General features: G+C 31.4%; 3 protein-coding genes across 5 annotated transcripts; 2 read left to right on the plus strand and 1 right to left on the minus strand.

Annotated features, from left to right (window-relative positions):
- Window positions 1–1455: 1455 nt before the first annotated feature.
- On the minus strand, window positions 1456–2703 carry LOC107409778 (uncharacterized). Its single transcript, XM_016017203.4, has one exon. The coding sequence runs from the start codon at window positions 2418–2420 to the stop codon at window positions 1692–1694; it is 729 nt and encodes a 242-aa protein (XP_015872689.2). The 5' UTR covers window positions 2421–2703; the 3' UTR covers window positions 1456–1691.
- Window positions 2704–11945: 9242 nt separating this feature from the next.
- On the plus strand, window positions 11946–16040 carry LOC107413983 (WEB family protein At2g40480). 2 transcript variants are annotated; one of them, XM_016022062.4, is made up of 3 exons: window positions 11949–12770; window positions 14220–14574; window positions 14695–16040. In XM_016022062.4, the coding sequence occupies exons 1-3, from the start codon at window positions 12483–12485 to the stop codon at window positions 15714–15716; spliced, it is 1665 nt and encodes a 554-aa protein (XP_015877548.2). In that variant the 5' UTR covers window positions 11949–12482; the 3' UTR covers window positions 15717–16040. The 2 variants fall into 2 exon arrangements, with proteins under 2 accessions (XP_015877546.2, XP_015877548.2); XM_016022060.4 differs by having other exon boundaries at window positions 11946–12770; window positions 14220–16040.
- Window positions 16041–16818: 778 nt separating this feature from the next.
- On the plus strand, window positions 16819–20154 carry LOC107413972 (high mobility group B protein 7). Of its 2 annotated transcripts, XM_016022046.4 has the most exons (8): window positions 16826–17292; window positions 17439–17600; window positions 18081–18168; window positions 18253–18339; window positions 19162–19206; window positions 19319–19405; window positions 19525–19620; window positions 19789–20154. In XM_016022046.4, the coding sequence occupies exons 1-8, from the start codon at window positions 17216–17218 to the stop codon at window positions 19801–19803; spliced, it is 657 nt and encodes a 218-aa protein (XP_015877532.2). In that variant the 5' UTR covers window positions 16826–17215; the 3' UTR covers window positions 19804–20154. The 2 variants fall into 2 exon arrangements, with proteins under 2 accessions (XP_024927325.2, XP_015877532.2); XM_025071557.3 differs by lacking the exon at window positions 19162–19206 and having other exon boundaries at window positions 16819–17292.
- Window positions 20155–20333: the final 179 nt, after the last annotated feature.

A 20333-nucleotide genomic window follows, 5' to 3' on the forward strand; every position in this document is an offset into this window, starting at 1 on the left:
TTTGGGAGCGAGTTGGGCTCGGTGGAGGCTTGGAAGCGAGTGAAGTGGGGCGGTGGAACCTCTTATTTGGAAATTGGACAAATCTAATGAGACCTAGCCCACAGATCCACCATGGATAATCACTTATACTCATTTATTCTTAAACTTTTATTTGCTTTTAGAAAGCATGGCCATGGGTTTCTTGTTAATAGTAGTTATTGTATTCGAAATTAGATTTTTGTAAATGAGATTCAATTATTTTGGTGAGGAAGAAGAAGAATGTGATCTCCATTGATTGACTCGAAGATGTGTGAAAATTTCATTGAACACGCATTAATTTTGTTTTTAACCCATGTGCACCTTACATGTTATATATATACATCTCTTAATTCATACAGTAAAGGGTTAATTAGACATTTAAGCAAACTAGAGTGGAGATATTGCTTCATTTTAAACTTTAGAGGTTAAATTGAAATTGAGGTGAAACTATGAGGTGTAATTTGTTATTTTCCTTCATTTCATATAACATAATAAAGTTTCCATTTCCACATAAAAAAAATTATTTTTTTTATTGGTAAAAATTTTTTGAATACACAATATTTTCAAAACTGGATGTATCACAGTACCACATGCATATATATATCCTCACTATAGTAACATATAACAAACATGTTGAAATCTATTGTTGACAATAGCTTCTATTTTTAACTATGTCCATGAGTTTTTATAATACAGATATCTGTTCTATAAATTTTTTTTTTTTTTTGCGTGAAATATGTTCTATAAACATATTATATATATATATATATATATAGATAGATAGATATGTATTTATATATATTTATGGATATTCTATTTCAACCTTTAAAGTTTATATTAATTATAATTTGATTTTTTTAATTTTAAAAATTTCAATTAGCGCCTCTATGAAAGATGTAAGGAATAAATTTAAAAGGTAAAAGAAGAAAATAACAATGCTTTGAAAACTACTGGAAGGTTATGATATTTTTTACATAAACAATTTAATTTTATGTAAGCTAAAGTTGAGAGGAGGTAAATAATTTATCAACAAAATAAAATTCAATATAAATTTATATATTTATACAATTACCAGAAATAGTATATTATCTTCATTTTATGAAATATGCCAGGCTATGCCCCGTATGTTGAGGTAGTTATGTAAAATTAATGGTAGCACATGCCGCATGGTCCATCCAATTAAATTCATACTCAAACCTTTATGCGCCTTGGAAAGTACAAAATGGAAGCTTCATCGTTTTCTTCTTCTAATTCAACCCTCAATTTCCACCACTATTTACGAGAAATTACCACCCAAAACTTTCTAATATTGCAGCCCGTAAATTAATATTTTCACATTAATTAATAGCGTTTTTCAAACAACATCCAAAACATCATTATGGAAAATACGACGTAGTTTTTCCATAAGTGAAAATGAAAGGAAAATTAAGTAATAAATACACAAAAGCAAGAAAACTAATCATGGATTAATTATGTCCACATGATGATCATAAGATATGAAGATACATCATGAATATAATATATTAATGTTCCATCAACGGATAATTGTTGGTAATAAATTATAACTCACATAATCAATGCACGCCACATTATTTGTCCATAAACTATGAACATCAATTCTAATAAAAAAAATAATAACAGAATAAAAAAGATTCAACTTTTTCAGAAATTTTCTAAGCAGAAGAAGTACTACCTTGGCCAACAACGGACAACAATGCATTTTTCAGATTCCCCATTGAGTAGCAGCTTCCAGAAACTCCATTATTATTCTTATCTTCATTCCAAGTTCTTTGTTTGCCGTTAACAGGAAAGCACAAAGTTGAAGTGGGCGATTCAGATTCATGCTCATCATCGTAATCGTAGTCTAACTGAACTCCCGATCCGGATATACACCGTCGTCGCTGTCGAGCCCTACCAACATTCTGGTTGCTAAAAGAAGATGACGACCAGTTCGACAAAGACCATGAAGAAGACGAAGAAGACGACGAAGATGAAGAAGACAACGAAGGAAAGTGAGACGACGACCTTATCTGGGTCGTCTTCTCCTTCTTCTTCCGTGTCAAAAAAGGGAAGAAGATGGCAGAAGTAGTAGTAGCACTAAAACATTTTGGTTTGCAAATTTTGGATTTGGATTTGGATTTTGTAGAAGAATAAGAATAGGAAGGAGGGGGTGTTAGAGGAGGAATGGAGTTGTCAGAAATTGGGTGTTTAGGAGTTCCAGGCTGTGACTCCCACATGAATGGGACTGCACCAGCTTCACCATAGTAGACCCTGCAAGAAGAATTAGCCATGGAGGTTTCTTTGGACATAAGCCTAGAGAAGAATTTGTCATCCTGTTTGATTTGGAGAGATTTCTTGGGATGAGCTTGGTATTGATGATGATGATGATCAGCTGTGAGCATTTTTTCGGATTAATGGAGGCTTTTTGATGTTGAAGGTGGGTCTTCTCTCTGTCTCTCACTCTATGCAGATCTGAAAACTTTTTTCAAGATCCGAAGTTGAAGCTGATGTATTTGAATAGAATATAGTAAATCTCAGTAGAGTGGGTCTTTGGTGTGTAGACAAGATGGTACTACTACTACTCCTTTTACGTGGATTCATATATTTAAGGTTCTTTCCACATTATAGCTTCAAAAAATATTATTATATAATAATAATTATAAGAAACAAAGTCCTCCATATTAATTAAATGCTGAATTCCGGAGTTTATCTCAAATGGGATCAAACCGTAGCTTATATAATTAATTAATGAAAGTAGGGCTTCTCAATTAATATTATCCAGGCAAGTATTGCTAACGTGTAAATAAGTACATGGATCTTTTAAAATTGAAAAATCTATAGGAAAGTGGGCTCACGTTTAATATAAGCGTATGTATAGATCCCGATGATAATGGTTGCCTATTGAACAAGTAACATTTCTCTTTCTAAGTAGCCATATCAATTTGCTAGTTCAATCTCTTTCATTTGGTAGATATTATGAAATATTTATTAATAATATAAGGACGTGAAAAAGATGAAATGTATACAAAGAGAGAGGCATTATTGTTTAAGAAAACTTAAAAACAAAAATAAAAAAATAAAAAAAAGGCATTATTGAAGGGAGTAATGTGGATATATTTGGACCATGAGTAGTAATATCATGAATAACAAAAAAAAAAAAAAAAACAGTTGAGGAATGAGATATTTGGCTAGGAGCCGAGCTATTATAATAAATAAGAAGCTGTTCTGGTCCCAAATCCCATGACTCCCATGAAAAAAGCCTGCTTTAATATGGTATATATCACTTTCTTTATCGTCTTTTGTGTGATGCTCTCTCTCTGCCTTGCCTTCAATTTTTTTTACATGCCCAAGTAATTAATTAGTTTCATTTGCATGTAATTTTTTTTTTTTTTCCTTTGCAGTAGTTTTTTTTTTTTTTTTTTACAGTTATTTATTGTTTGATCCGCACGAAGTAATCAATTAATTAGTGGGGGCTGGCTACAATTGGCGTAGGGTTTAAGTTACGATCGAAAGAGGACCATCATGGGTGTGTACAGAAACCTGATTTTCTCATTCATATATGCTAACAATTCAGGCTCATTAAATTCTTTGCAAATAAATTTTTGCAGGTTTTGGGGGTATAGAGAGAAAGAGAGAGAGAGAGAGACAGAGATTTATGGTGTATGCATTTATGGAAGAGAGTAACCAAAATGGCTAGCAAACAAAAATCAGATGCGTGATGATCATGGAAAAATAAAATATATATTTTTAGCAAAACAAATAGCAATTTTTTTTCTAGCAAATATTGACCTAAAATCAGGTTATATGTGTCATATACGTGGTTGATCGGCCCTTGGCCTTGTGTCCACGTGGGAAAAGAGTGTGAACCTAATACAGGTTTCTGATGAGGACCACAAAAATTACACACGTACCGGCCATAATGGTGAACAATATTAGTTACAAAGTTATTGAATTCAAAAGATTAAAATATATGTGATTTGATACATGTTAGAGACAAATTAAATATCTATACATCAATCAAAAGAAAAACAGGTTTGATAATGATAAAAGATATTGATATCATAATATAATATAAAATTTAGGATGAACTCCCAAAAAATAAAAAAATAAAAAACTCTAAACTATTTTGACATTTACAAATAACCCCTTAAGCTATTGACAGAATAAAAACTCCCTTAACTATGATTATGCGAAACACATTGCCCTTTCTTAAAACAATTAAATACTAAAATATATTTGCTTGCCCAAAAAAAAAAAAAAAAACTATAATATATTTTAATTTGATAAAACTTTCCTTTTTGCCATACCTATTATACCTTTTCCAAATAATTTAGTCCAAAACTTTTTATTATCTAAATATTCTTTAAAAGATTAAAACAATATTAATATTAAATAAATCAATTTGAAACAAATATACTCATTATAGGCATTTATGTAATTTTATATTTTAAATTTTTTTGAAATTCTTTTAAGGGTAATTCTATTTTGATACATTATTTTTTTTTTTCCCAACTTATAAGGTTTGAATAGTTTAGGTGCATCCCATGATATTATGGGGTATTTGAAAGTGCAAGTAGTCCAATGAGTTTTTGGGTAATTTATCCTAAAATTTATTAGGGTGATTCTACTATCTCTATTTTTTTAATAATATTTTTTATTCCAAATTAATATATTTGTAAGAAAATCAATAATATCCTTAATTAAATAAAAAATAGAATAATATAATACACTGCATTGTAAAGTCCTAATTTCGATAAAATATAAGGAAGGAAAAAGTGAAAGTGAAGAACCAAATCAAAATGAGAAGAATTTAAATGGCAAAAAAAGAAGAATTTGAAGAATATCACAAAGATTTCTGGAACCAAGTCATCAAACATAAAGAACTTGTTAAATCATCTTTTATTTCTGCTATCCCAAACCATTCTCAATAACTCTTTCATTCCTCTTTCTCTTTCATCCCAACATCTTTCTCTCGCTGCATCTTCCAACCAGCCACTACTACCACAACCGCAAACTGTTGTGGTGGCTGTTGTGGTGGCACTCCCATCCCCTCGAGTACTTCCCCCATGGGAGCTCTCTTAAAATATCAATAGTTTGTGTTTTAACCCTAGCTTATTCTCCTTCTTTTGCTTCTCTTCTCTTTTTTCGTCATTTTGAGATTGATTTTTTTTTTAAAAAAAAAAAAAGAAAACGAAAGAAAAAACCTTGAAATTATTTATGTATATTTTTAATCTATTTGAAACCAAGACTTGTGTTTTTTTTTTTTTTTTTTTTTTTTGCTTGAGCTAGGTTAATTTGAACTTTTTAACTTTCAGGTTTTTATGTGAAACTAATAATTTTTTTTTCCCAAAAAATAATGAAAAAAGTCAGTGTTTTTCGTGAGAAATTATTGGTGTATAAATTTAAAGTTGATTATTTTTAAGGATAAAACTGGTAAGTTTTATCAGTGTAAGTGGCAAAAGTAAAATTTAATATGAGTGTGTATAGAATGTTGTATAGGTGGCAAAAAAGGTAGTGTTATTAGAATCATTGATGTTTTGATTTTTGGTATGCAATTATCTTATATTAGAAATATATTCCTAATCTAAGGTAGAAACATACTAAAATATCAAATATTATGCTACTTAATGCTAAAAGAGTGTATTCAATTTAAAATTTGATTTATTTAAAAAATAAATTATAAATTTTAAAGAAATTCATAAACTGTTATGCAATTTTATATATTCCATAATAAATATATAAAAACATATCAAAATCTTTAAAATTAAAATTAAATTTCATATGAACATTTTTCTACATAAATTTTTTTTTAAAATCTTATAAAATCCATTAAAATCCTTCAAAATCAAAAATCCTTCAAAGTCAATAATACTTTGAATATCCAATATTTAAAAAATATCTATAAAATATTAATTTTATATACCAATATTTTAATAGAATTTTATAAAATTCATAAAATATAATTAAAAACCATTTAATTTGTATATTTTTTAAAAAAATTTGAATCAATACTTTTAAATTTGTATTAACTCTTTTAAAATTTTTAAACTTTAAATTAAATAGACTCTTCTAAAATTTTAATTAAACAAATGACAACCTTAAACATTTATTTTATGATTAGATTTCCAACATAAAATAGAAATTATATTTCCAACAAATCAAAATATATATTTATATATATAGTGGAGTACGTAGACTGCATGCTCACCATGTATATGATATATAAATTGGCTACCGGGCAAATATGGGATAAATTTTAATAATTGAAAAATTTTTTCTCGCATTTTCTATTTAATATTGTGTCGAATCGTTATAGTTTTACTATAGGAGAAGGAAAAAAAAAAAAAAAAGGATGTAATAATCTTAATTAATATTCAATAAATTGAACAAGTAGTCCAATTTATAACTTAAAGCCGAATGTCTATGAGTCGACCTACGTGAACCCAAATGGAACAAATCGTACAAACAGGTCCCCAACAGAGTCAAAACTCATAAGCAATGGTAGGTAGCCATAGCCAGACCAACTATTCAACCACCCTACCGACCCACCCATTTTGATGCCCCAAATTAATAACCATATGTATGACCCACTTCTTTAACATATATCAACCTTTTCTCACTAAACCAACAACGTCCAAAATTAATGACTCCCTCTTTTTTTTTTTTTATCATAAATGTAATTGCACGCATCAAATTATTATTATTTTAATTAGCAAATTTAAGTATTTTTGTGACAAAATTTATGAACCTCTCTCTCTCTCTCTCTCTCTCTCTCTCTCTCTCTCTCTCTCTCTCTCTCTCTCTCTCTCTCTCTCTCTCTCTCTCTCTCTCTCTCACCCATATCGCCCACCAATCCTTGTTGCAATGCGCGATCAACGGGACTCATACTCTTAGACAACATTAATAATTTCACATGCAAACCCATTATTTCAATCTTTCTTTTTTTCATTGAGTAGTTTTAATTACTTAACTCCAAGCAAACCCCTTATTAAAATCGGCCCCTATTTTGTTTCAAGTTCTTTTTGTTTCTGATCAGCCATAGGGATTCGATGCATTTGGATTCGACAAACAAAAAATTAATCATTAAAAAAAAACTTCATCAAAAAAAGATGGTCCTTGTTTTGACCGGCCATGAAGTTGAGAGTCGCAGCAAATTTTGCACTAAAACTGAATGACATACATATATATATATAGATATATATATATATGCAGCACGAGACCATAAAGAAAAGCAAATTAAAAGCACACATGTACATTCAAGTGTGAAATAATGCCATAGAGATGAGAGAAACTTTAGTCAATGTCTCAAGCAGAAAGAAAGAGATTAGGTAGGCATGGAAGAATATAATAATGGAGGTTTGTGGTCCATGAATTATTAGTCTGTTGCCCAAAATTTAATTATGCAAGTGGGTAGAGATAATCATTAATAAAGTGTGAAATAACAAAATAACACAATTTTTATTTTTATTTTTTAGTAATAAAAAAATTTATTTTTATTATTTAATTGGTTAGACACCATGAAAATGCAAACAGGCCTGCAAAAGTACAAAGATATATACAGAAATAAATTGCAGTATGTGTGCTTAAAGTCATGGGAGATTTTTAAAAATATGGATAAACTATTTTTTTACAGTTATGCTATGTTCGAATTTTATTAAAGAAAAAAAAAATAATTCAACTTTGTTATCATGATAAATTTAAACTCTTAGAATTAATGCACTTTTTATTCTGTTTCAGAATTTTAATTTCTAAATTTAGGCTATACATTTTTTTACTTTATATTTTCTCTAAAAGAAACTAGTTAAAATGATTAAAATTTTCCCCTATTTATCTTATTTTTCTTTAATCATGGATAATAAATATAGAATCAAGTTTATATTAGATTGTTAAACTAACATAGTTTTTAAAAGCTTAAGTAGATTCGATTTAATATGTTTATCTATCTTTTATATATATATATATATATAAATGTTGATTCTTTTTAAAGGGTATTAATATGATCAAACCTAAGTATCTTAACTTTTTGAACTTTTATATCATATTAAATTATCATTATTTTCCAAAACTTAATTATTAGAAAGTTTGTATCAAGCTTTTTTGATGATATAGTATATTTGTTAAGTAATGCATGTCAACACTTAGTAAACTACTAAAATTTTATATGGGGTTCTTTAAAATATATATATATATATATATGGGAAAATAAATCTCATATTGACCAATATTAATTAGCCATTAATATATACAATATATGTATGTATTTTTGCTGAGTTCGCATTAGCATATGTGCACCTTGACAAGTTGATGCATCCCCAACAATTTTGAAGGGGCGGCTCTTAGAAGTTATAAAACTTTTGAAATGGCTCTCATAAAAATTGAACCGGTGGTGCTCTCCTTAACGATTGCACAGACACAGATAGCACCTAGTGCCTATGGGTAAGGATGGGCTTGACTATGGGCAAGGACGGGCTCAAGCCCATCCAACCCAACTGATAATTGTATACAGTATTTGAATAGTATTTATATCAATATTATATGCACATATCAATAATGAATTGGAAAAAATAATAATATACATAATATTAACAATAAATTGATCATATATATATATATATAGGATATTGATTTTTTTTATAATCTATAATTATTAAATTTAAAAAATGACAAAAAAAATACAACAACATTGTATATTGTATAATATCATTAATGCTATTATTTAGTTTATTTATCCATATAATTTACATAATATCATCACCAAACACTACTTTTAAAAAATAATATTTTTTTGGGTAATTGTATGCATATTGAAAAATAAGGTTTATTTCTAACAAAAGATATTTTTATTTTTAATTAATGAAATTGTTTATTGTTGAAGTTGACTTTTTTTTTTTCTTTTTTAATAAAAGTCCTCATTCATAAAATGTCTCTGACCAAATGGATTAACCTTGAGTAAATTCTAGTTGTTAAAAGCGATGAAAGATATATAAAGAAAATCTATATGAGTATGGTTGTTGATAGGATGTGGTCTTAAATAAATTGGATCAGATTTTACATGATAGCGATATGGTAAATAATGAAGTTGAAAATGTAAAAAGTTCTAGACGTGTTGTAGAACAGAAGACTTTAGAACATATTTTTAATCATGACAGTAAATGGAATGGAATCAAAAGTGATGGTAATAATTAATAATCACTCCATTTTTGTTCTTAGATATCTCAAACTATTTTTATTCTTTAGATTAACTTATCCCTCATTAACCAAAGATTTGTACTTGAGTTCGTTTTATAAGTACCTTGGTTTTACGTGCGTTTGTATGCACTGAATTTATACCAACTAAGAATGTAATAGTCAAAAGGGATTAATACGTTCTCAGCCAAAAAAAAAAAAAAAAAAGGGGGGGATCAATGCGTGAGTTAGACATGTAGGATGTATCACTTTTAGTGACTAATCAATTAATTAAGAAAATACTGCCAAACCAATATTTGTATTAAAATTTATATACAGTGCCAAATCTGTTTTCAGCCGAAAATTTACTTCCTGATAACACACACACACGCGCACGATGAGATTCCAATAAAAACTTCTTTAATTTTTTTGAGTTAAGAATAAATAAATTTAATTATTTAAAACTTTTAAATATGCATACACTCATATTTTTGTGTATGAACATTCGTAAAAATAACATTTTATGAAAAAATTATTATCAAAGATAATAATGTTTTAAAAATTTATTATTTTTGAAGAGCAGTGTTGATACGAAACTATATCGATTTGCTCCTAAACCACACGCGATGAGATTCCAATAAAAATATCTTCAATTTTTTTGAGTTAAAAATAAATAAATTTAATTATTTAAAATTTTTAAATATGCATACATTCATATTTTTGTGTATGAATATTCGTAAAAATAATACTTTATGAAAAAATTATTATCAATATTATTAACAAAGATAATAATGTTTTAAAAAACTATTATTTTTGAAGAGTAGTGTTGATATGAACCTAAATCGACTTGCTTCTAAACCTGTATTATATTAGTACGGATAGAAAAATTAAGTTCAAGTTCTTATAATCACCTCAATCCCTAATAAACCCGTGACTAAAAATCTTGGTACATGATAAAGACATCATAATAGGTGATGAATGTCCTATTGATAAGTAAAACTAAAACACTTGCTCTCTAATAATGTTTTAAGTGTTCAAAGAGAACAAAGAGAATTTTTTCTCACAAATAATTTTCTGTATAATATGTAAGCTGATTTCTCATTGAAAATAAGTCTTAAATAAGCTTTGAATGAACAAAATAAAACCCTAAAAATCTAGGGTAAAATTCGGCCAATAACAAAGGAAATAAGTGTTGGCCGAATTTCACATACTTTCCTACACCTATTTGGATTAATTAATTCATTTGTTTTGAATTATTAATTAATTAATTTACAATTGAAATAATAAACTAATAACTTTCCTAAATTAATTTGTCCAGCAATTAAACAAATAAAAACCAAAATAAAAGCTAATTTTCTGAAACAAAAAATCAAAATCAAATTAAGAAACTAGTTGACTAGTTTGATAACTGAGCTATCTTTGATCAATTTTCAGCTTGTAAAAGTTCCAAATCATATCCAATATACCATGTAGGATGCCAAATAGGATCAATTATGAGTTTCATTTGTTGCCCTTGATTGGAACAAAGAGAAAATGCCAAAATAACAAAATACAGCAAAGTTAGCGCCAATTTGATGCATTTTCGGCCAAATTGAGGTGTTGTACACACAAGTTGAATTTAGACACTTTTGTTTCTGTCTTGATATGATTCTATGGCCTCTTGATGATATCAATTGAGTTCAAGAAGTGTTGAACCCATTCTTTACTGTCCGGGGTCAAAAAATGTACCAAAACAGCTTGCCGGATCCATTTTCGCTTTCATAACTTGGATACATAAAATGGACTTTCGATTTTCGAGTATTGTCATGTCCTCTTGAGATTGAATCACTCCTTAGATGAAGCTAACCTGAATGTCCTTAAATTTTCTAACTTGTGCTCTAGTGATTGGTCCATTTTCATTTGTAAAGAATCAGCACCTAGCAAATAGTTAGTTATACGAATATAGACGGATTCTCATCAAGTGTAGATCAACGTATATATATATTATTTATATTAATATATATACAATATTTATTTATTTTTTGGTATACAGTTCACACCATAAAATCCTTCTTATATAAATTCATAATATAATTACAATAACATTATTATTTTTTCTGACAAAGATTCAAAAAACTTATATAATTAAAATCAAAAGAACATTTATTGTTTTTTGAAGTAAAATTCTTCATATTTTTAATCTTGTACTATTAATTTGCACATTTTTATAAAAATTGCAATGTAGAATTTATATATATATATATATATATTTTTTTCCCTTCAACATTGTTTACATCACATATTGGAAGATGGCAACATATATACTAGAATGGAGGACGAGCCTATGGTGCAGACTAGCACCAAAACTAAGGTTTTAAAAAAAAAATCGATTTTGTTTTGTATGTGTAATAGTAAAATTGAATTTTTTTAAAAAAACATCAATTTTGATACTAATCCACATGCGCATCTTGTGTACCGTAATTTTACCCCTAGAATAGGTACGATATTTAATTAAAGTAAAATAATTTTGATTAAAAAAAAAAAAAAAAAAAGAAACTTAAAAATAGTAAAGGCAGCATAACTTGTTAAAAGAATTTTGAAAAATAAAAAGCGAAAGCTAGCCTATTTCTTTTACCTTTAACTTTACAGAAAGCAAAAAATAAATAATCACTTTCCTAAAATCAAAAAAACACAAACCCAACCTCTCTATGTGAACTTTCCCTCGCCTTTTAAAAGTCAATCATATCTGCAACTCGGAACCAAAAAAAAATAAAGCGCTTTTTTCCAAACCGCAATTCACGCTCAGAAATCAGATTTAAAAGTGCTTCTCAACCACAACACTCCCTTGTTCTCATCCCCACACTCTTTATACCACGTGTCCGCTTCTTATTCGTTGGAAAATCAAAGTCTACAAAGTCTAAAGACCACCACCTTACCTCTCTCCCTTTCAACCAATTATGAGAAAACACGTGGACGGTCTCACCAATACGTCACCCTTCCCAATCTCCAAAAACACTCAAAAGAGAAAAGCTCAGAAGCTCTCTGCTTTCTCTCTCTCAGAAATCCGGGAAAAAGCTCTCACTCAGCTCACTTTTTACTCACCGAGTGGACCCGACTCTGTTCTGTGACTCTTTACCGACTGAGTCGTGACTCGGTCCCCTCCTCCAAACACCATCATCACACTCCCATCATCCTCGGTATCACATAAAAAATCTCGAACCCTTTTTCCCCATCATGGGTTTGTCGAAAGAGTCCAATCCAGAATCCTTATTAAGCCCCTTCACCTGTGAGAACGCTTCGTTAAGCTCTGGTTTTCTCAAATGGCGGAAGCGATGCTGGACTCGCCCTCCGAAGCTGTTCCGGGCACGCCTGGTATCAGGGAAATAAGGGCTGAGACGGGTTCGGATCCAGTCCATTTCGGTCCGAATTCGGGTCGGGGTAATGGACCCGGCGAAAGCACCCCCAGTCCCCCAGGTCCGGGGATTAGGAAAGTGAGTTTGAGAGCCGAAATTGATACTTCCCCTCCATTCGGGTCGGTCAAGGAGGCCGTGAATCGTTTTGGTGGCCATGGACCTTGGATTCCACTCTACAAACTCGGCGAAAACTATGTGAGTTTGAGTTGCATTGTTCTTTTCATTTGGTTTTTCTAGGCAGTAATTTGTTTACTGTAATTTTTTCCCCCCCCACCCAAATTGTTTTTTTGGATTTCTCTTTTTAGGAACAAATTTGGGTTTCGTTAATTTTTGAAGTAGAAATGCTATAATGCAAAATTTGAAGCAAGTATTGAGAGAAAAAGTCAAGTTTGTATTTGGCAGGACATGGTGTGCTATAAATTTTACTACCAAGTTTTAGTTTTTTACTTTGTAGGTAGTTTCTATTAGCTTCTGATATTCCTTGCATTGTATATGATATGGGTCAGTAATTATTCTTTATTGCTTACAATTTTGTGAAAATCCCATAAAGAGTTAGGACTTCTTGTAAACAACAGTTTCATTGGAAATGAAGTTACTATTTTACATTGACTAGGTTCTAATTTGATCTCAAAAAGAACTTGGTCCCAGTGCTTGGTGTACACGAATCGGACCACTCTAGTTGCTTACTAAAGAAAGCAGTGGAAAAGAGAAAGCTCCGACAGAGCATGGATGAGCTTAGTTGCTAACCCATTTACTTCCTTTTTCGCTCGTATTTTCTCTGAAAATAATACCATGAATTAAGAATTTTGTTTTATTCTTTATGGTTGGGAATGAGGGCTTTGCAAATTATTCATGAAGTGGGATATTTTTCTGCCTTGCTTGCTTGAACCTTAGAGAATGATGCGTATTTGTCAGGAGTTGGCCGCTTCAGTTTTGCCTTTTTAATTGTTATAATAATCAGTACAAAACTTCTTCGATCTCCATGACTGTAGAATACCTAGAAAATTGAACTTTAGCTCTATGTGGTCCTTTAGGTCAAATATATTGTAATAGATTCCAAAGATTTCCTTTCTTCTTTTCTCCATTTTGGACAACCAATATGAGTTTTTCGCTTTTCCTTTTCCTTTTTGCTTTTTCCCCCTCTCTCAGAATGCACTTTTTTTTTTTAATAATTTAATTTGTTTATTTTAAAGTTTAAATATGAAATTTAGGCTACTTAGTCATAATTGTATCTTGAATTCTTTACTGATGGTGTTTAGCACTATTTCTCTTGAATTATTAACTTTTATAATGTTTGGCGTTGTTTCTAGTTCAAAATTATTATCTTACCTTTATTTTGTTTGCTTTTGCCCCTTCTTTTGTGCTTTTAAGTCCTTAGAAGCGAATTCTTCATTTTCATTACAGTCCATATCGTTTGGCTCATTTATGCAAAACACATGCTGTATGATGAAAACTGCAACCCAGTATGGTCCTTCGGAAAGAAGCTTTAAAGTAATATATATATATATATATATGTTAAGTTTTCTGAGGCTTTGGATACTACTATCCAGTGCTTTACACAAAGTGCAAGAGTGAATTCTAGATTTTTGTTCATCTTTCTATTTTTGCTAGTTTATTGATCATGGCTAGGATTATCATAAGCAGAATGATAATGAGGAATTTGACATAAAGAAAGTGGAGGAACAGGCAGCAGAGTTGGAGAAGGATCTGATTGTGAAAGAACTAGAGACACTTGACGTTCTGGAAGAACTAGGAACAACAAAAAGAATTGTGGAAGAATTGAAGCGTCAGCTGCAGAAAGAAGCACTGAAATGCTTGACAGTCCCAACAGATTTCCATTCTGATGAACATATGCCACCTCTTGCTATCAAGGAAATGAATAAGGAAAATTATAGGAGTCAAGTTAACAAGCATGAGCAAATGATGGGGAATTCAAGCCCTTGTCCTACATCTCCAGATTTGATCTTGATGGAGTTGAAGCGAGCAAAACTGAACCTTGGTAAAACTATAAATGATCTTGGGGTGATTCAAAATTCTGTTGAATCTCTAAATAAGAAATTGAAAAAAGAGAAAAACTTAATTGAAAAAACCCGAGAGAGGCTAACATCAAAGTTTGCAGGGGTGTTATCTCTGGAGGAGGAGCTGGAAAATTTGAGGGTGAAGACACCAATAGCTGAGGATGCAGAAGCTAACATCAGTTTCGAGACTAAAAGCAATTCAAGAGAAAGTCAGCGAGTCATAAAAATGGATGAAGCTGCAAAATCTGAAGTGCAAAGAGCAATGCCAAATAATGAACTGTCCAGTACCAGCTTTAAGACTGCTGAAATGAGGTGGGTTGCAGCCAAAAAGATGGAAGAAGCAGCTAAAGCAGTAGAAGCTGTTGCTCTTGCTGAAATCAAGGCTCTAAAGAATAACGAAATCTCAACAGGGTTTCCCCTGCCAGAGCCTGAGAAGATGAGTTTCAATTTCAGGCTGCAATCTCCTCTGTACTCAAAAGCACACGAAACTACAGGATGGTCTAACAAGAAGTTAGTAGATGCCATGCTCCAAATTGACGAAGCTCATACTTCAAAAGTGGCTATATTGAAAAAGCTAAAGGATGCAACAGAAGAAGTTAAATGCAGTAAACAAGCCTTAGAGGAGGCTTTGAACAGAATAGAACTTGCAAATAGAAAGCAACTTGCTGCTGAAGAAGCTCTCCATAGATGGATACCTGAGCATGATAAGATTGGACAGTCAAACTATAACCCTCCAAACCTAAACATTTTCCACACATCTGAACACCATCACAAGGATTCTCCAATGAACAATGTGAACAGGTCACCGTTAGTAGATAGCAGTTCTAAGCCTGTTCTAAGACCAACAGTTTCAATGAGAGATGTGCTAAGCAGGAAGCAAGTTCTGCATGATGATTATGGTGGGAGGAAGGAAATGGGTGGTCACCCTGAAACCCACAAAGTGGCTTTAAGTGAAATGCTTAATGCACTGAGAGAGGATTTGACATTTCCTCCGAAAGCTGAGAAAGAAGTAAGTGATCAAAAGCAATATTTAACACACAGGAAGAAGTTTGGGTTCATCCAGATATCTCTTCCTTTGTCAAGGCCAAGTAAGAAAAAGATGCAATCTCTAAATGCAATCTGAATTCTAGCAGCGTATTTTGATCAGCTGTCCCTTGGCTTGGCTGGGGTACCTACAATTTATTTCTCTTATCCTTTGGTGTTTGAATAATGCTTCTGGTAATGTTAGTTTAGTAAATATGTTGTTTTAGTGTTCATCCATTATAGTGTAAAGATCATTTGTGATTGATTTGTTTGTTCTGTGTTGTGCAATGAAGGCTTAAAAGGGTGCTGCTGTGTATTTTGCTTAATCGGATGTATTGGAGTGTTTAAGTGTTTTTTTTTTTTTTTTTTGTTTACTAAGACCTTGACAAGAATGAATTATAAATGATATAATAGCCATTCAATACTTTGACTTGATTAGTCTTCTACTCTTCTAGTTTGTAATAATATTGTGATTTCTGAATGAGAATCTAGAATGATACAACCTTGCTTGGGATAATTTTTACTTCATAATTTCTCCTCTTCTTTGTAATAGTTTACTGAAAATCTACAATTTACTGGTTTTGGTTTCAAGCTTTGTTAAAAAAAATCTAAAACTCTTCAAATATTGTTGGAAACTACTTTGAAATAAAGTCATGTCAAATAACATCTAATGTTTAATGAAAATTTAAAAGGCTTTTATACTTTCTTAAATGCATTGCTTCTCCATGACCAATTAAAAGGGCCTGAACTGATAAGTCCTCTACCATACTCTGTTCCATCCGATTAAGATTGGTAGTTTAATCCAACGTCACACATCACCTACCAATATTTGGTCCAAACCCATGTTACCATTCCTTCAAATCAATCAAAATTACGACTCCTAAAATACCATCGAGAACATATACTATTTCCATAACCCACAAAGAACAAATATTGGAAATTCCTCAACCACATAATGGCATTTTAGTTTACTAAATAATCTCATCATGACTATTCTTGCGCATGACAATGACGTGTGCCCTCCATATTCGTTGCAGAGGATGAATTTGACGGCTTAATCCTAAATGACGTGTCTCCTAAGGCTACAGCACCTTCATTATGAATCAAATCAATCCCACTGTGGCTGAGCCACGCGTCACTATTTTATTCCCCAAGAAATTTGACGTGTCGTATTGCTATTGGTTCGATTAACCCGGTAACGAAAAATAATTGTGCGCCATCTGCTTTTCGCATACATTTTCAGGTTCCCGCGGGAAATAAATATTTACTGTTCTCTTTTTTAAACTTCTATTTTTACGTTTTTCACTTTACCTTAAATTAACCGGTTTGCGCCAAAACCGTGGTGGTACAATTTAGAAAAAGCGTACGGTTTTTCACTAACGTACACCTTCTTTTTATTGTACACGTGAGATAAAACCTCGTGGCGCACCTTAGCAAGCCCCACAAAATCGAAGAAAGAAAAAAGTGAGCTCGTCTTCCACTAGTTAATGGAAGACCCATTCTTAAATAATTGCAATTAATAATATTAAAAAAAGAAGGCGGAAAATTAAAAAGGCAAAGGAGTTGCAGAGCATAGAGCTCAAAGTGGTGGTGCTTTTAATGGCGAATCGGCCAAGCACACGCAAAAGGGTCAATGCAATTCGTCGTGGTCCAGATGGTAGTGCCTTTGAAAAATGGTAATATATATACGAACCCATGTACGATTCAATAAATTTTGCTCTTTGTTTTTGTTTTTGTTTGTTAAAAGTGTTTTTGGTGGCGATTATGATTCTATTTTGGGTTTTTGGTCTAAAAGGTGTATGTTTTTTTTTTTTTTTGGCAGTCGAATATGTGAGTTGTCTGTGGCAATTGCTCTGGCTGACATGCATGAGTGTGGTGAGTCTGTTAAGGACGTGAAGAGGTTCAGAGGTATAAGTTGGAAGAGCCAAACCGTTGTAAAACAGAATTTTTCGGATCAACCCAGATCGGCATTTCGTTTTTTCATGTACATTCTCATCTCTCATTGTTAAAACTAATCTTGAGTAATTAGAAAGAAAAATAGGTGCTTTAACGATGGTTACTTTTAATTATTTGATTATCAGCATTTTGTGTGTAATTTAGTGGTATTATTACAATGCATGTAAAGTGTTTGTATTTATGTATAATATATTTATATGTGGTTTTAGATTTCTGTTTGATTTTACTTTTCTTTTTTTAATCTTTTGTATTTACATTTTGTACGTTACTTCTGGAACAGAGGAAATAAATGAAAAAGAATGATTAAATTTGTGTGTTGTGTATTGAATTTGAGACCACAATAATAATTCTGAGTCAACTTGGCCAAATAGTATTGACCAAAATAAAAAATAAAATAAAATAAAATAAGGTAAAAAACTTGGCCAAATAGTCGCATTAGATTTTGGTAATTACTCTGTATTTTGAAGTTTAAGAATAAAAAGTGTTTAATGCAGTGTAAGTATTTCAGGGAAGAATTTGTGAAGACTTGCAAAAGTGTAGATCCAATTGATGTTGACCGAGAAGGGTTTGAAACATGGAAGAAAATGAACAAGGAGGTAAAGTTGGTCTTGAAATCTGGCAAACTTGCAGCCCGGTTGTTTTAATGTGGACTGTTAATCTTTATTTGAACTTTTGGTTAGGAGAGGGAACCATATGTCGCTCAAGCTTCAAAGGTGAACTTGGCTTACTGTAAAGCTTTGTTTAGAGAAGAGAAAGATTTGCCAGAGGTGACCGAACAAACCTGGGTCTTGTTACTTTAAACTCACTGATATGAATGCCAATTAGTCATTGCTCATTTTGCTACTTCTTTATTGGAAAGAAATATATGATGATATGATTTATTTGGAGGATCAAATATTAGACCTTGCAAGGTAATTTGACCTTAATTTTGGATGTGTACAAAACACAACTACACAAGGTAGTAAAGTTACCTCATTCTTCATTTTATCACATTTTTCTGAAGTGCTACCTAATTCCATTTTCAATATGAGTTATAGGTTTTTGGTATGTAGCCTAGTCTTCTAGTTTCTAGATTGTGTACTTTTGGCTAAGGAGTTCTCTTTTTAATGCTTGATTTACAATGTAGCCTAGTCTTCTAGTGTCTAGATTGTATACTTTTGGCTAAGGAGTTCTCTTTTTAATGCTTAATTTACAAGATTTTGTTGGGGCTACTTTCTTTGGAGGAGATTGAGATTTATTTGTTTGATTGTGTTCCAAGATTCCTCATTAGTCAAAAGCTAAAAGTGATAACCATTATAATTTATTATTCAAAGTTGAAGCTATGCTTTCAGCTTTTCATCTGTGATAGTACTAGAAAGCTTTCGTCTCTTTTTCTGGCTGCATAGTTGTGTTGGTGTTACTTTCTTCAAGTTGGGTTGCAACTAATCTAGTCATTGTAAAATTGGTAGTTAGCTGAATTGATTTTATGTAAGGGAAAAAACCTTAATTCTTTTCTCCTGTTATCTTCTATTTGAAAAGATGGAGCCTCTCCTTTTTGTTTCAATATGAGTAATTCAGTATTTAAACGAGGAGATCCTAGTTGTTAGCAGGTTAATGGTGAGGCAGATTCGACAACGGTTGGAAAGTTTGATCCTGTATGTCTTCTTTAAGGCTCCAAAACCATTTCTATGAAACCAACTGCTTTTCTATTTCTAATAGATTTATATATATCTTATGATGCACTTTCTTTTATTTCCTTTATGACAGTTCGAAGATTACTCGGGCTCTGGATGGCACACTTATGTTGAAGGAGATGAAGGCGACAATGATGAAAGGATTGGAAAGTTTGATCCTGTATGTCTACTTTTGAGGCTTCAAATTCATTTCTATCAAATCAACTGCTTTCCTAATTCCTATGGATTTATATGGCTTATGATGAACTTTCTTTAATTTCCCTTGTGATAAAATTACAGTTTGAAGATTGCTCGGGCTCTGGATGGCACTTTTATGTTGAAGGAGATGAAGACGATGATGGTTCCTCTGATGGTTCCGGATGGCACACCTACGTGGTATGTTTCTGTATCTCCACTAATCAAAGCCAAATTTCTCATTGTTTAATCTCTGTCTTGTTTTGCAATCTTTCCTTCTTTTTTTTTTTTTTTTTGTTTTTGTTTTTTTTTTTGTTTTTTCTCATTGCACTGCTAATTGATTTTTCTGAGCTTCACTTTGTGAAACAGCCAAATGGAGCATGATCATCATCAATGGTTGGCTTTTTGTCGATTTTTTTTTTTTGGGGTAATGGGACTATATCTCCATTTTTGCAATGGTGGAGAAAAATAAATGCTAATGGAAGTTTAGCCATTACCAATCTCTCTCAAGGCAAGTCATTTGGCTATTGTACAGTAACATTAGGAGTTTTGAATTCTGAGAATAGCTAGTTATTTTCCTTTATAGAATGCAAAAATTACAGTGTTAGGATGGTCATGTGCTCTATACATGTATGACTGGGGTAAAGGTGGTTGATGATATTTTGAGAGGAAGCATTTCCTCTGTATTCTATTCTACTATTTCAAAATATTGCTTCGAAAAGTTGCAAGGTCATGCATTCAATTCTTTTTCCTACCTATTTATTCATTGCAAATCTACCAAATTTGCCATACTCTTCCTGTGGATGGGTTTGGTACCCTATAGGTTGGGTCAAATTGTTTTCCTTTTTGTGACTTTTCTTTAGATTATCACAAGCTTTCTTGGTTCTTCAATTAACTAATGGTTAATGGTTTTG

The sequence above is a fragment of the Ziziphus jujuba genome, chromosome 8 (assembly GCF_031755915.1).
Source record: "Ziziphus jujuba cultivar Dongzao chromosome 8, ASM3175591v1".
NCBI lineage: Eukaryota > Viridiplantae > Streptophyta > Magnoliopsida > Rosales > Rhamnaceae > Ziziphus > Ziziphus jujuba.